The sequence below is a fragment of the Cryptococcus neoformans genome, chromosome 2, assembly GCF_000149245.1.
Source record: "Cryptococcus neoformans var. grubii H99 chromosome 2, complete sequence".
Taxonomy (NCBI): Eukaryota; Fungi; Basidiomycota; class Tremellomycetes; order Tremellales; family Cryptococcaceae; genus Cryptococcus; species Cryptococcus neoformans.
The window spans coordinates 951104-964770 of record NC_026746.1 but is presented as its reverse complement, the minus strand read 5'-3'; the positions used below and the strand labels follow the sequence as shown (position 1 = coordinate 964770).

Sequence of the window (13667 nt, the reverse complement as noted above, 5' to 3'; positions counted from 1 at the left end):
ATTACCATTCAACATAATATACGTATGTCAACCGCGCCGTGTGGTCAGCGTGTTGTTGACGACGTGATGTCGTACTACACGGACAACTACACGGACGAGTGGATGCTATACAAGGGCAGGAAAATCGCGATTTTAAAAACGTTATCTAACCGAGTGACTGCTGCTATTCACTTGGCTTTTTCATTGTATTTTAACCCGCCGACTGTTGCGGGCTCAATGCTGCATCATTTCAGCGATGAATGACCAGGGGGCTCCTTGTCATAATGCTTATTATTTATCTTAATGGATCAGCAGATCGCAAAAGAGCAATTTCATCTCGATAACCCATGATGAATATCGACAATATACCCTGTACAAACTTTGATGGCTTCTATACATAGTAATACACATTATTACACCGTGTTTTCCTGTCAAAACAGGTCCAAGAACCCTAAAGATCATCGAGTATCAGCTTCCTTCCACTTCGACTCAGCAGATATCCGCTCAGTGGGCCGTAGCCTCTCAACAGTTGACGATCCTAGCCTTCCAAAGAAATCACCCCCCAAACCACCAGTTTTAATTTTTTCTTGTCGGCACCAATCCTCGCATCATGACCTGTAGCTTTGGTCTTGATGCTGTTTCGGCGTCGGCTCGCTATGCATCGCGGACCCCTCGTCTCCCTTGAGAGCTCGAAAAAGAGACGATCAGGCCTCGAGATCCATGATGCAAGTGACTCCCTTTGTCAACCTCATCCTGAAGGATAAGAGGGGCAAAGAAATTTGTCTGCCCGGGCCTTTATTACTCTCTTCGCTGATCTTTGATGAAAGCAATCAAAACCGGGCTCTTTCTCGATCCTATGGACTGCCAGCGCAGATTGCCAAAGGAATGGGAAAGATGGATATTATATACGTCCTTACGCCTTTTACGCCCCGTCTCGTAAATCTCGATTGACGGGGGGAGATAGATGGACGCCTGGGGCCCGAGAGGGATTTGGAGGCTCACACCTTTTACTAGAAGACATCATCGCGGCTGCGAAAAGTGGACTTACAAAGGTATATATTTCTCCAAGGTTACTGCATTATACTGTCATCCCATGAACGCGTTTCGTTGTGCGATATTTCGGGTGCCGACTCCGCAGATTGTTGCTGTCTCGCTTCTTCCGCTGCTTGTGAATCTACAATCACCGCCCATACGGAGGCTTTCACCTATTATGACACGGTGCTTTTGCTCAGCAAAGTACTTTTGAACCCTTCAACGTAATACTGACCAATGTGAGAACCAAACCCATTCGCTTCTCCAAAGTTCGCAGTTCTGCTAAAAGTGACTCATTGGGAGATTCGGCAGTTAGCTTCGCCAAGCTGGCAGCCTATTTACAGTCAGTAAGATGTTTTCTACCATCGAAATCGAGAGAGCGACAGACATACACGTTTCACTTTGTCGCTCAGCTTAGCGAATTCCCAAAGAAGCTCCTGCTCTAGTTGTGAAAGCTGACTATTATTTTCGCTTGAGTTTGTGGTTAGCGATATCCCTTGCGCTGGCTATTTTACGCACTACGGGTTAACCGTGTTTATAGACATGTTGCCTTGCTTGTTGATGACTGACCGACGCGTGTGTTCTGCAGCCTGCCTATGGCTGTAGCGGTTGCTCAACTTGTTTTTAAGTCATTTTTGTTACGTAATATAATGGGTGCGAGCGGTGCTGGCCGGTGGCCGAGGAGTGGGCCGAAGCAGAATTCCACACATGCATGCACAGGAGCGCGAAGCGGCGTTGTGTTATTGTTTTGCCCAAAAATTACCAAACAACATCTATCCGTGTCCAGTTTCCCCCTGCCCTCCTGCTGCTGCTCCCCCAGCCCCCTCTCCCTCTGTCACTACCGCCCTAACCATCCGCACCTCCTCCCAAGTGCATCGCCAGTTCATCGCCTGCCCGAACATCTCCTTCGGAGCAAGTCGCCACTCCGTTTCCTGCCTCCGCCTATTTCAAGTCGCATCCCTTGTAGAAGCCCCACTCTCCTTATCGCCACCATGGCTTCATTATTCTCTTACCAACACGCCTACGTCCATAACTCCACAATGCTCTCGAGCATCACTCCTACCACCCTCCATGCCCCTTTCTACCACACAACCCGTCCCAATCTTCTCTCATTCATGTCCGACAAGTACCTTTCACTTGCGGCCCCCGTGCTGGCATATTGGCTGTACTCCTTCTTCTTCCATTTCCTCGACACTGTCCAATTCTCTTATTTTGAGAAGCGCAGAATACATGATTCGCCTGAAGTGCTTGCGCGGAACAAAGTCACAGTGACGCAGGTGATCAAAGCAGTCATTTTGCAGCATGTCATTCAAACAGTTCTAGGCATATTCTGGCTTGAGGATGATGAAGTGATATTCAGAAGAGAAGTTATGAAGGATCATCTTGCGGCCATGGGTAACCTAGCACCTTGGGTGGCCGATGGGGTTTTACTCGTACTTGGAAGAAGAATAGGAGAACAGGTGCTGAAGAGCAATGGTGAAGCAATTGTTCGTTGGGTGTACTGGTGGGGCGTCCCTGCTTTGCAAATGCTTTTTGCCTTGTGAGCAACTTTCTCTCTCGGTCTCATAAAAACATTTTACTAATGTTGATTGTAGCTTTGTTATCGATACTTGGCAATATTTTTGGCACCGATCCATGCACACAAATCACTGGCTCTACCGCAACTTTCATTCCCACCACCATCGTCTCTATGCCCCTTATGCTTTCGGCGCTCTCTACAATCACCCCGTGGAAGGCTTCATTCTTGATACCCTCGGCGCCGCTATAGCCGAAGAGGTTTCTTTCATGACTATCCGACAAGCGACCTTGCTCTTTACGGTCTCGACTCTCAAAACCGTAGACGATCACTGTGGTTACCGACTGTGGTGGGATCCTTGCCAGCTCTTATTTGCCAACAATGCCGATTACCATGACATTCATCATCAGGGCTACGGTATCAAGTCCAACTTTAGCCAGCCATTTTTGTGAGCGAAGGATTTCAAACCGCCAAGGAACAATACTGACTACCTCTCTGTAGCACCAACTGGGACAAACTGCTCGGGACCAGAATGACTCGTGAAGAGGCCGACTCCAAGGGGCGTTGGAGGGGTGTTGGAGGTGAGCATGTCTTGGAACAAGGACCGGCCAAGAAGCTGGACTAAGTGCCGAAGTCTTGTCTGTCATGGGGAGTTGGGTTTCTTTCATATCTTCAGTTCATCTGTATAAACACTACATCTCCATATCATATAAATACTTTATACTTCCATGAAGTCCCGGCCCTTGCTATAGGGTGGGGTTAATAACCTCGTGCTTATTTCTGCTCCAAGGTGATTCCCAACTTTGCGGGTGGGGATGAAATGGCGAAACGGCCTATGTGTTGGTTTTAAGACTAAAAACGGACATTGGTACAAAGGACGATGCCAATTGTCACCTTTACACGGACTGCATTTCGTTCCATTCATTGCTGTCGATGATGTCGTTTCTTCCATAATGCCACACACCTCATCCTTTCACCATCCCCCTTCTCCCAACACGCTTCTCCTGTGCGAGTTCGTTCAAGCCGAGTGCATAACGGATCCCTTGTCTCCTTTATCAAGCCACAACAAATCAACATACAAGCAGAAAAAAAGAAGGAGCAAATGCGCAAAGGATATGAACGGTTCTCTTTGTGCGGCAACCTTTTGAAGGGGGACAAAGCATGCCCCCTCACGACCTGTTATAGAAAAGCGACCCAATGGATGGAAATGACGCTTGGAATAAGCAGCTTGACTATTCACTTTCCTTTTGGCTTTGCTGAACATCATAGTCTCTTGGCTGAGCTTTCAAAATCTCAGCAAAACACCAATTTACCCGAAGCTTAAGTTTCAATCTTGCTTAAGCACAGCATTGAAAGAAAGTCAACCAATGCACGAAAACTCTCAGCACCCATCCGACAAATCTCTGTCCAACATCTTTGATCCCATCCGCCCTCCGTCTCCTGCCATCCCCTCTGAACCGGCCCCGGCGTACTCTGCCCTGCCTAATCGTGATACCGATTTTTTCCTTGCACCAGTTTTGGGAGGCAAAGTGGGTGATATCGAGCTTGTGACCGTGGATGGCAAGAGATTCTTGGTACACAGAAAATTACTGGAGCAGGAGACTGTCTTCTTTCACATCTAGTGAATCTCGAGATCTCGTTTCGAAAGACGATTGAAGCAGCTGACAAAAAGTTGCGTAGCTATGGGTTTGTCCCAGTGTGGCGGTTGAACAATGTTAGATCGACACAATCGACTCAGCCTCGTGCAGTACCAATCGAGCTGCCATCCAACTCTCATCGCTCGGCTCAGTCTCGGGAGCGTGACGCTACGCCGCTTAGCAATATCCTCTGTCTCCCGAAACTTCTTGCAGCTCATTTATCCCGATCTCCAGGGGTAGCTTCCTTGTTAACTTCGCACCAGCGAAAGAACGGGAATAGTCCATGTGATGATCCATCTGCTCCCTTGATTAACAACGAAGATATACCAGACTCACCTCCTCCAGCATTCCAAGACCTTCCGCCTCCTCCCCCTCCAAAAGACGTTACAGCACCTACACCTACCTCATCCCCATACACCTGGGCTGTACCAGAATCCTCCATCGTGCTCACCTCCTTTCTCTCTTTGATTTACCCTTCAGGGATCATTTCTGCCTCCCCCACGAGCCTCCTGACATCGCTTGAGTTGACGGGTCGAGTTGTTCGCGCTGCATTGGGGTACCAAAGTGCAAAAGCGCTCAGCATCGCAAGAGACCATATGGTACATTGGGTAGATGAGAGTCCTGTGCATGTCTATTCAATGGCCAGCTTCTTCAAATTTGGAGATCTGGCGAGGTTGGCTAGTATCAAAGCGGTCAGGATGCCACCGTCACAATGGCCAGAAGATGCCAGGATATTGATGGGCCGCACTTCGGCTAGCAAGCTAGTCGCGCTCCATAGCGCAAGGTTATCAGGGCTGAAGCAGATCCTGAATGGACCCATGGAGGAGGACGAGCATGCGCATACGTGCGTGAGATTCCCTATGGCCAGGGACGTGTGGAAGAGGATGGCGGAAGAGATAAGTAAGACGGTGTGCGCTGACAGTGACCTCATTGAGATGCTAGACGTTGACCTGCGAGGGGGCCATTGTGGAGAGTGCCTTGTGCTGCTTGGGCGGAGTGTGCAGAGGTGTTTGTATGAGGCGAGAGAATTGCCCCGCATGATCTGATAGAGTATGACGTTGTATGTATTACGTAATATTATCTATCGCCCGTGAAGATGTGAGGTTTAAAGGAATGAGCCCAAGTGCTAAATATTGAACGAGAAACTCGACGAGTTGCATTCGTCAAATCTCTACAAATCTCATTCGTTTTCTCGTTAATAAAAATGGAAGGTTGAAGATAATCAGATGAAGGTTCACCGAGAGTGAAACGCCGAAGATGAAAGTCGCCCAGCGGATTCGTCTCGATGATGGGAATCAACCAGACATGTTTTTTTTTAAAAAAAAAAACGGAGCGGCACGGAACGACTGCTGCTGTCCGCCAAATGCGTTGTTTCGAGGCGGTGCTTTTTGCAGGTGCGATGGTTGGGTGCATGTATGTTATGGGTATACTGCGGGCTGGTATTGAGGTGACAGACATGCATGGACCATGGGAAAGAGATTATGCATAGCACTGGCTCATATGCATGCCGGACTGGCGATGGAGGTAAGACGTAATAATACGAGCCCAACGAAAGATAGTACGTAGCGGCCTCCACCTGGATTCTTCTTCTTCTGCGGCGGCGCATCTTCGCACTTCGCCGCGGTAGGACGAGCATAGTCGCTCTGCTCCATCTCCGCTTTCTCCCCACCGTTCCCCTCACTTAATTACTCTACTTTTTGCTTTTCTCGTCCCCCTCCCATCCCCAGAGCTACCCCGGCAAGCGGCTCCATCTCCAAGTCTTTGGCCAAGATGATGATTCCTCGCTGGAAATATATCGCCATGGCTGGAGGATTAGTCGTCAGTCCTCAGCTATCCATCATCTAGTGAAATCAGGCGTTGATGTCCCCTACAGTTCCTCCTCCACGTCCTCCTATCCGTTCACCCTACTTACCGAGAGAAAACCTCAATCTTGAATCTTTTGCCTCAACAAGACGGGTGGCGTGAGGGCCAACCACCTCCCAATTCCGCCATCCCTCCAGTCGTTGGCGATCTGGCAGAAAATGAGGCCGCTTTGGAGGGAAGAAGAAAAGCCAACGCGGTCTTCGTCGTTTTGGGTGAGTACCTCGCAGCCATGCTTGTAAAAGGTTGTCTCGCACAATATTTAATTATGAATCGCTGCTTAGCCCGGAATTCGGATTTGTGGCCGTTCCTCGACTCTATGCGACAGATGGAGGATCGATTCAATCACTGGGCTAAATATGATTATGTTTTTTTGAACGAGGAGGTAAATATCGTATTTTGGTCGGAATGGGGACAATCGGCTGAATCAATAATTTTAGGACTTCTCTGACGAGTTCAAGCGGTACACTCAATCAATGACCAAAGCCAAATGTTACTACGGCAAGATTGATCCCGAACATTGGTACCAGCCTGAATGGTAAGACGGATATGATGTTTCCCATTGTTGGAACCTCTATTGATGATTTTCATCGTAGGATCGATGAAGACAAGGCTAGCAAGGCTCGAGAGGAAATGATAAGGAAAAAGGTCATTTACGGCCACTCTGTCCCTTACCGAAACATGTGCCGATTCAACTCTGGCGTACGTACGATCATGTGAAGCTTCGATGAAGAGACTAACAGCTCATCAGTTCTTCTTCCGACACCCCCTTCTCGCCAATTATGATTACTACTGGCGAATCGAGCCCTCTGTCAAGTTCTTTTGTGATCTCGGTAAGTCAAAGAGCTCTTACGTTAAACTTGTCTTTGCTAATATCATCGCGCTACGGCTAGCCTACGACCCCTTCCTTGTCATGCAGGATCAGAATAAGGTGTATGGCTTCACCCTTTCCCTGTTCGAGTACATCGAGACCATTCCCACTCTCTGGGATGCCGTCAAAGGTAAGGTAATATAACGCGAAATCTGACAGTTGCTGATACGAGAAATGAAGAATTCATCGGAGAACATCCCGATTATCTTCCTGAAGGCAATGCAATGCAATTCCTAAGCGATGACGGCGGTGAGACCTACAACAAGTGCCACTGTGAGTCTGAATGTATCTATCACTTCAATGTAATGTGTGATTGATCATTGCCAAAGTCTGGTCCAACTTTGAGATTGGGGACCTTAACTTCTGGCGATCTCAGCCTTACATGGAGTTCTTTGATTTCCTTGACAAGAAGGGTGGATTCTATTACGAGCGGTGGGGAGATGCGCCCGTGCACTCAATCGGTGCCGCACTCTTCGCTAAGAAGGAGCAGATCCATTTCTTTGATGACATTGGCTACAGGCACGAACCGTTCCAGGTAAGGAAATTCTCTCTGGACTAGTCGTGAAGTTGCTCCTGACAATCATCGTAGCATTGCCCTCAAGGTGACGCTCATACCAGGGGTAACTGTTGGTGTGATCAAGCCAATAACTTTGATTGGGAATGGTGAGTTGTTGTGTTGTGTCGATTTCAGGCCTTTACATGTAAACGTGCTGATTTTGTCTTCATAGGTACTCTTGCACTAAGAAATATACAGAAATGTTCTAATATGTTTATTTGCATGAATTTAACGCGCTTGAGATTTTAGTTCTACTAAAAGGTAACAGATGGAGTGTCAACAAAGAGATTGTTTGGCTGAAGATTAGTCCATATACACAGGTCACAAGACATAGCTACTAACTCATCTTCGCATCTAGATAAATTGTCCGTACCCAAGCCTGCTACCTTTTGTGTTCTATTTTCGCATTCGGCAAATATTCTTCATACTGGTTCTCTCTCAATTCCATAATCAGAAGAGAGTGGCAACGCCCGCGCCGAGGGCCCCAACAACCATGGCCCCACTTCCAATCACCCATTCAAAGCCAGCAGGCAGTCCAGCAACCTGGAGGGCCCCACTTGAGTCTGTCGAGTTACTTGAAGAGTTGCCCATGCCACTTGCAATAGAGTCAATGCCTGAAGCCGTTCCACTTCCTTCGCTAGAAAAGGCAGACCCGGTTACGGATGCCGCTGCAGTTTCCTCCTTTTCAGAGGCGCCGCTCGCAGCAGTAACGGCAGAAGAGGCAGTGGCGACGGCAAGAGTTTCTAACACAGTAGAATTGGCACCATTGTTACTAACAGTAGCCACATCGGTAGATTCGCCATCTGCGACAGGGCCCCCAGTGGCATCGGCAGAGATGGCAGTATCAGTGGAGTCTGCGTTGCCGTCCCCCGATTCAACAGCCGAAGACTCAGAGCTGTGACAAAGACATCAGCACCTTTGGACGTGCACAACGGTTGCAAAAAGATTGAAAGCCACAAGGGTGAACGAATACGTACGTGTCACTGCCACCATTCTCGTTCTGAGGCAAAGAGTATGCCGCCAGGGCTGTAAGGAAAGAAGCAAGAACGACAGAGTTTTGGAACCTCATTCTGTACTGTTATTTTAATTTCTTTCAGCCGGCTGATTGACAGTGATGTTTAATTTGCGTAGTCTGCCACAGAGCAAACTGTGCTTTTGATTTGCTGATACAACAAGTCAGATATAGTTGAAATAAAAGAAGAGAAACAACTCTCAATAATGCCCTTTTAATGTCCTCCTTGTGAATAACGACCCCCCATCACCATTGACTCATCTAGAAACATGAACAGAGGCTGTCGTTCAAAGGAAAGCTGAGACTGTGCCTAACAGCATCTGCTACATGCAAAGACAGCTGAAAGGAAGGAAAGGCATCATCAGTCATCTACTGAGACGTGCAGCGTAATCGTGAGGGGAAAAGACAAAGGTTGGTAGAAAAAGGGTGGGAAAGAAGATCATCGTATTTTTCCAGAGGAGACTGGACGATTCCTGATAGTGGTTGCCGAACAGCAATGACAAATGATGGAAAGTTTCCTCTGCGACTGGCCCTGCAATCTAGTGTGGGCAGTACGAGTATGGCTCACACCGTGATTGAAAGTCTTTCCTCCAAAGTGAGCAAAGAGGCGGTAATGTAATGATATCAAGCAAGCGTCTAACGGATGGGCTATCAGATCCCTGCGGCTGGTTGCCACTTTAGCCTTTAGTCCAATTGTAAGTAGCTATTGAGCGCCCCCCCCCCCAAAAGCAAGGGTGCCTTTTTTCATGATTTACGACTGAGATCTCGATAACACTAGGAATCAGAACGACGAAGTCTCGCAGGGTATAGACATAGGAAGTACGCAGAATGATATACAATAATATATGGAGGTATCACAATTACTCTGAGCCGCAACTGCCATCTCTTTAAGTAAAAAGTTTCCCGGGAAACCTACTTTAAACGCCTGTGTGCAGCCTGCCGTTCATTAGATAACCTGGGCCCGAAAGGTGTGGTCCTGATGTGAAGGCGGCTAACTTCCGTCAGATATCTTGCCTGCTGTGACAGAGGACACTCACAGTATTCCGAAAGAGGGAAATCCACAGGGACAGGCCAAGGGATGGAAGGATCTACAAGATCATGAGGAATTGCTCTCCTATATTGTCACTCACCCATAGGGAACATGCCCATCATCATGCTTTGGTTGGGTAGCGGCAAACTCGCCAAGTTGATTTGGTTATGAGCTTGCAATGGCATTTGAGGCCGGTGATTGGCTTGAGATGGTTGAAGATTAACATTCTGTTTTGGATTCATAGGCCTCCCGTTTCCAAGGCCAGCCTGATGGCTGATACGAAGTGACTTGTTGACTCGATTGAAGTTAACACCTCCATGTGAGTTTGTAGGTTGACCCATTGTGTTATGAATAGCTGAACTTAAAGGTCGTGGTGCAGGGAAATCTAGCTCAAAAGTCAGTCATCGATAACTCCCGTCATCTGGACAAACCTTGATTGTTGGGATGAAATGGATTGCCCATGGTCGATGCAGCTAAAGTCGAAATGACTTTCTTTCCCTGAAATGCACTATTTGGATTATTAGTCATAATCTTAAGCTCCCCAAAGACGGATTGAGTGTACAGTCAAACATATGAACTCACTTGCATTGTAACCATCCGTTCACCTTCAAAGAATTCTCCTTGCTATGGCAATCCAACACGGCTTGCCTGAGACACGACGGCTATGGGTCAAGCTGGATGCAATCCGAGGAATTAGATTACTAACCCTTTGCTTTTTCCGTTAACTTTGTGTTCCATGAACAATATGTCTTTCTCTACGATGACGACACCCAACTGAGCGCATAATTCCACCAGATCTCTATCCGATGTCCACTTTGGAACCAATGTTATTCAGTTAACGGATAGCATTTAGCTGTCAAAAACTTTACACATACCCAGTGAAGATCATGGAGGACGACCGAATCGATTTCTTCCACGCTTGGGTCTAACCCAAATACCTTCTTATTCGGACCACCCTTCCTTGAGAAGGAATTCTCAGACTTTCCTGTAGGGTATCCAGCCCTGCTGGGCCCCTGTACAACATATTGTCAGCTAACAGTATACGGAATGCGCAAAACTGATCCTTTCACACCTTTTTGGGGTAAACGCCTAGATGCTAAACCATCATGAACGAGTGAATATTGCATGCGAGACGGCACGGAACAAAATGTTCACCATTGTTTGGGCACGAAGTTATCAAAGGCGGTTGCTGCCAGTTAGCTTGGATCAGAGTGGGAAAAAGGACACGGGCTTACCTCAGACATAGGATAAATATGATCGGCGGCGTGATGAATGGCGCCGCCAAGATCGACGTCACTCTGGAGTGGTAAATGAATAGTAGTGAGTTCGACAGAGAGAGCACCTACCTGGGTGAAATATTGCTGGCATTCCATACTAGAGGTTGAGGAGACGGCGTAGTTTAAGACGCTTGCGTGAATGACGAGGATTGAAGATAGCGGTTCTTGGGGAGGAAGATATCTCAAAATGGAAAAGGAAGAAAAGAATAGAAAGAGTGGAGCGAGATGCATGTGCAAGTTGACGTGGACACAGCATAGAATAACGGATTGATAAATAATATGTTAGTAGTAGATAATAGATAGTGAGCTAGATATACCCTAGCATACTAAAAGGCAAGCTAACGAAGCAGTGGCCACGGCGAGGCGGACAAACGCGTCGGGGCTGTGTGAGTATAATGGTTAACCTCCATCAGGTGGTGATCCGTGCACCCATAGGTAGCTTTCAACTTTCAACTGTCCGGTAACTAGTAAGCCGAAGGGCTGACCGCTATGCATTCTTGACGTTACGCGACCGAACGAGGCAGTCATATGACGCCATCCAACTTCATCTTCTTTATTTCACCAGAGCTGTAGCCGAGTTCTGTTAAGACTTCCTCAGTATGTTGACCTAAATACGGCGGTGGGCGATATAGCTGTACAAGGAATTTCAACAGAGAGCTCTATACTGGGAATTAGTACGGCTTACCTTCGGCTTGCTACCATCATATGCGACGGCTGGTGCTGCAAGCTTGATCTTACCAGCCCGCGGATGCTGCAAACTGTCAACTGTACGTCTAACCTCATACTAATTTGAAGACTTACGACTACTTCTTCTACTACCTCTCTCGCTATCGCTTGTGGATGAGAGAATGTTTGAGCGATATTGTTGATTGGTCTGATGGCCAACACATGAGTTTGTAATAAATCAGCACGAGCTTGCACTCACGCAAACGGTAGCCTAATATCCGCAGCGTTAGCACAAGAAGGGCTCAAAAATGACAAACAAACTTGCCCTTTTCCTAAGAGTTTCTGGCACCATTCCTCGGTTGTTTTTTCAGAGAGAACTTCCTCAATAAGTGCAATCATGGCATCTCTATGCTCCACTCTCTTGTGGTTACTAGAAAACCGGTCGTCATTTAACCAATCAGGCTTGTTAAGCACAGCAGGTGAGCAAAGAGTCGCGAATTGAGAATCATTGCCAGCTGAGAGCATTATAAAAGAATCCTTGGTGGGAAACACTTGGTAAGGGACTATGGAGGGGTGTGATGTGCCCCAGCGGGTAGCTTCTTCTCCTGCAATGAGATAATTGGCACCTATATTGCAGAGAGAAGCAATCTTTTGAAAGCCAGGAAGTAAGTAAGCATGTGAAACGTAACGGCTCAGAGAAGAATACTCGCCTGACTTTCAAACAGACTACACTCAACGCGAGAGCCTTTCCCTGTCTTCTGACGCTTCAAAAGAGCTGCCAAAATACCAGATTGCGCATAATGCCCAGTCAGGACGTCTGTGACTGCCACCCCAACCTATTGTAAATTTAAAAAAAAGTTTTAAACAGTTGCACTAGAGTAAAGCCATCATCACCCACCTTGACGGGTTTACCATCTTTCTCTCCGGTGATATGCATTAGTCCTGCTTCAGCTTCAATAACAACGTCGTATCCCGGTGACTGAGAATAAGGTCCGGTTGATCCATATCCTGACAAATATCTGGTCAATCCAAGCTTTCGGACATACAATTCAGTTCACAGGAAAGATCACCTGTAATAGAGCAGTAGATTAACCCTGGGTTTATTTCTTTCACTTCTTCCCATGAGAGACCAAAATTTTTCAGTTTCCCTGGCACGCTGATCTGTGTTAATTACGAGTACAATCTCATCCAGACAAATTGGAAAAGCTTTACTAATTTTCCACGAGGACATCTGCTTTTTCGATCAATCTTTTGATGATTTTTTGTCCTTGTACAGATTTCAGGTTAAGCGTCAGACTGTATAAATTGTCAACTTATTTCTGCTTTAGGTCCTGTACATTAACCCTCACGATCGCTTGTTTCTATTGGCTTGCAAAAAGTAGGCCGATTCAGGAGGGAGGTCAGGCCTTGGATAACTCTCAGGTGGGACTGGGGCGAAAGGAGGGAGCCATGAGCGTGTGTCATCACCGTTCTTAGGGGATTCAATCTATGAGAAATAAACAGATATGAGTATACGATCTCCATATCCTTGGCATGAATTACCTTAATGACATCGGCTGTACACGTCATATTAGTGATTATATTTAGCTATCTATCAAGCGCAGATTGTGACTTACCCCCAAGATCAGACTGCAGGTTATTATGCATGTGCTCTGTTAGCATGCATTTCAAGTTCATTTGCAGGTACTGAGTCACTGTAGAGAATACTCACAAGCATCATTGTGGCAAACGGCCCAGCAAGAATCCTTGTCAAGTCTACCACCTTGATACCAGCGAGCGGCCTATCATCATTCACAATAGCTGGAGTAGAGAAGCTTCGCAGGCGTGATACTGAGGATGCGTAAGGTTGCACACCAGACCGTAATACAGTCTTGCCAAAATGCAAGGGTTGAATCCTGAAGAGAGCCATACGTAACATTGGTATCTCTATTGCGAGATCTCAACAATTAGCAAAGCTTTTGATTAATGTAATCATATGTTGCTGCACATGAGAAGAGTAGATATATTTTTGTGGACGGAATGCGTGTTGTGGTTGACTACGTACCAACTATGGGGCCGATATACACCGGAGAAATACTGCAGGGATAGTGTTCGAAAGGCCCAGGAGGTGGATGTGAAACGAAAGACGAATAGGGCGACGAGAACACGAACGATGGCGTTTAAATAAATATAGATCACCCAGATCGGAACTCAGATGGCGGTGACGAGCTCATGAAGAAACTCGGCTTCTC

General features: G+C 47.0%; 7 protein-coding genes and 1 non-coding gene; 3 read left to right on the top strand and 5 right to left on the bottom strand.

Annotated features, from left to right (window-relative positions):
• Nucleotides 1-288: 288 nt before the first annotated feature.
• On the bottom strand, nucleotides 289-1602 carry CNAG_03835 (DASH complex subunit DAD3). XM_012191854.1 has 5 exons: nucleotides 1531-1602; nucleotides 1404-1482; nucleotides 1247-1345; nucleotides 1028-1184; nucleotides 289-430 (listed from the first exon to the last, which is right to left on the bottom strand). The coding sequence occupies exons 1-4, from the start codon at nucleotides 1554-1556 to the stop codon at nucleotides 1050-1052; spliced, it is 339 nt and encodes a 112-aa protein (XP_012047244.1). The 5' UTR covers nucleotides 1557-1602; the 3' UTR covers nucleotides 289-430; nucleotides 1028-1049.
• A 151-nt stretch (nucleotides 1603-1753) lies between these two features.
• On the top strand, nucleotides 1754-3377 carry CNAG_03834 (C4-hydroxylase). XM_012191853.1 has 3 exons: nucleotides 1754-2551; nucleotides 2607-2975; nucleotides 3029-3377. The coding sequence occupies exons 1-3, from the start codon at nucleotides 2004-2006 to the stop codon at nucleotides 3150-3152; spliced, it is 1041 nt and encodes a 346-aa protein (XP_012047243.1). The 5' UTR covers nucleotides 1754-2003; the 3' UTR covers nucleotides 3153-3377.
• Nucleotides 3185-5198, bottom strand: CNAG_12175. XR_001045475.1 has 2 exons: nucleotides 4501-5198; nucleotides 3185-4461 (listed from the first exon to the last, which is right to left on the bottom strand). It is a non-coding gene; the product is annotated as a hypothetical RNA (non-coding RNA).
• On the top strand, nucleotides 3783-5210 carry CNAG_03833 (hypothetical protein; the record flags this gene model as incomplete). The annotated part of the gene is made up of 2 exons (XM_012192092.1): nucleotides 3783-4148; nucleotides 4208-5210. Exons 1-2 carry the CDS (start codon nucleotides 3895-3897, stop codon nucleotides 5208-5210), a joined length of 1257 nt encoding a protein of 418 aa, XP_012047482.1. The 5' UTR covers nucleotides 3783-3894.
• A 519-nt stretch (nucleotides 5211-5729) lies between these two features.
• CNAG_03832 (alpha 1,2-mannosyltransferase) lies at nucleotides 5730-8865 on the top strand. XM_012191852.1 has 11 exons: nucleotides 5730-5982; nucleotides 6038-6239; nucleotides 6309-6409; nucleotides 6465-6562; nucleotides 6621-6726; nucleotides 6776-6857; nucleotides 6918-7025; nucleotides 7076-7168; nucleotides 7225-7430; nucleotides 7485-7558; nucleotides 7624-8865. Exons 1-11 carry the CDS (start codon nucleotides 5935-5937, stop codon nucleotides 7658-7660), a joined length of 1155 nt encoding a protein of 384 aa, XP_012047242.1. The 5' UTR covers nucleotides 5730-5934; the 3' UTR covers nucleotides 7661-8865.
• CNAG_03831 (hypothetical protein) lies at nucleotides 7902-8520 on the bottom strand (the record flags this gene model as incomplete). The annotated part of the gene is made up of 2 exons (XM_012192091.1): nucleotides 7902-8346; nucleotides 8429-8520. 2 exons carry the CDS (start codon nucleotides 8518-8520, stop codon nucleotides 7902-7904), a joined length of 537 nt encoding a protein of 178 aa, XP_012047481.1.
• Nucleotides 8866-9262: 397 nt separating the features above from the next.
• CNAG_03830 (hypothetical protein) lies at nucleotides 9263-10957 on the bottom strand. Of its 3 annotated transcripts, none has more exons than XM_012192089.1 (10): nucleotides 10840-10957; nucleotides 10729-10791; nucleotides 10566-10589; nucleotides 10369-10506; nucleotides 10200-10306; nucleotides 10076-10141; nucleotides 9925-10001; nucleotides 9594-9878; nucleotides 9501-9551; nucleotides 9263-9454 (listed from the first exon to the last, which is right to left on the bottom strand). In XM_012192089.1, the coding sequence occupies exons 1-10, from the start codon at nucleotides 10864-10866 to the stop codon at nucleotides 9381-9383; spliced, it is 912 nt and encodes a 303-aa protein (XP_012047479.1). In that variant the 5' UTR covers nucleotides 10867-10957; the 3' UTR covers nucleotides 9263-9380. The 3 variants fall into 3 exon arrangements, with proteins under 3 accessions (XP_012047479.1, XP_012047480.1, XP_012047241.1); XM_012192090.1 differs by having other exon boundaries at nucleotides 9263-9439; XM_012191851.1 differs by having other exon boundaries at nucleotides 10729-10957.
• Nucleotides 10958-10980: 23 nt separating this feature from the next.
• Nucleotides 10981-13653, bottom strand: CNAG_03829 (L-carnitine dehydratase/bile acid-inducible protein F). XM_012191850.1 has 14 exons: nucleotides 13481-13653; nucleotides 13148-13362; nucleotides 13053-13065; nucleotides 12979-12992; nucleotides 12786-12922; nucleotides 12649-12732; nucleotides 12507-12592; nucleotides 12335-12444; nucleotides 12147-12272; nucleotides 11762-12084; nucleotides 11696-11707; nucleotides 11572-11644; nucleotides 11456-11521; nucleotides 10981-11402 (listed from the first exon to the last, which is right to left on the bottom strand). Exons 2-14 carry the CDS (start codon nucleotides 13352-13354, stop codon nucleotides 11295-11297), a joined length of 1359 nt encoding a protein of 452 aa, XP_012047240.1. The 5' UTR covers nucleotides 13355-13362; nucleotides 13481-13653; the 3' UTR covers nucleotides 10981-11294.
• Nucleotides 13654-13667: the final 14 nt, after the last annotated feature.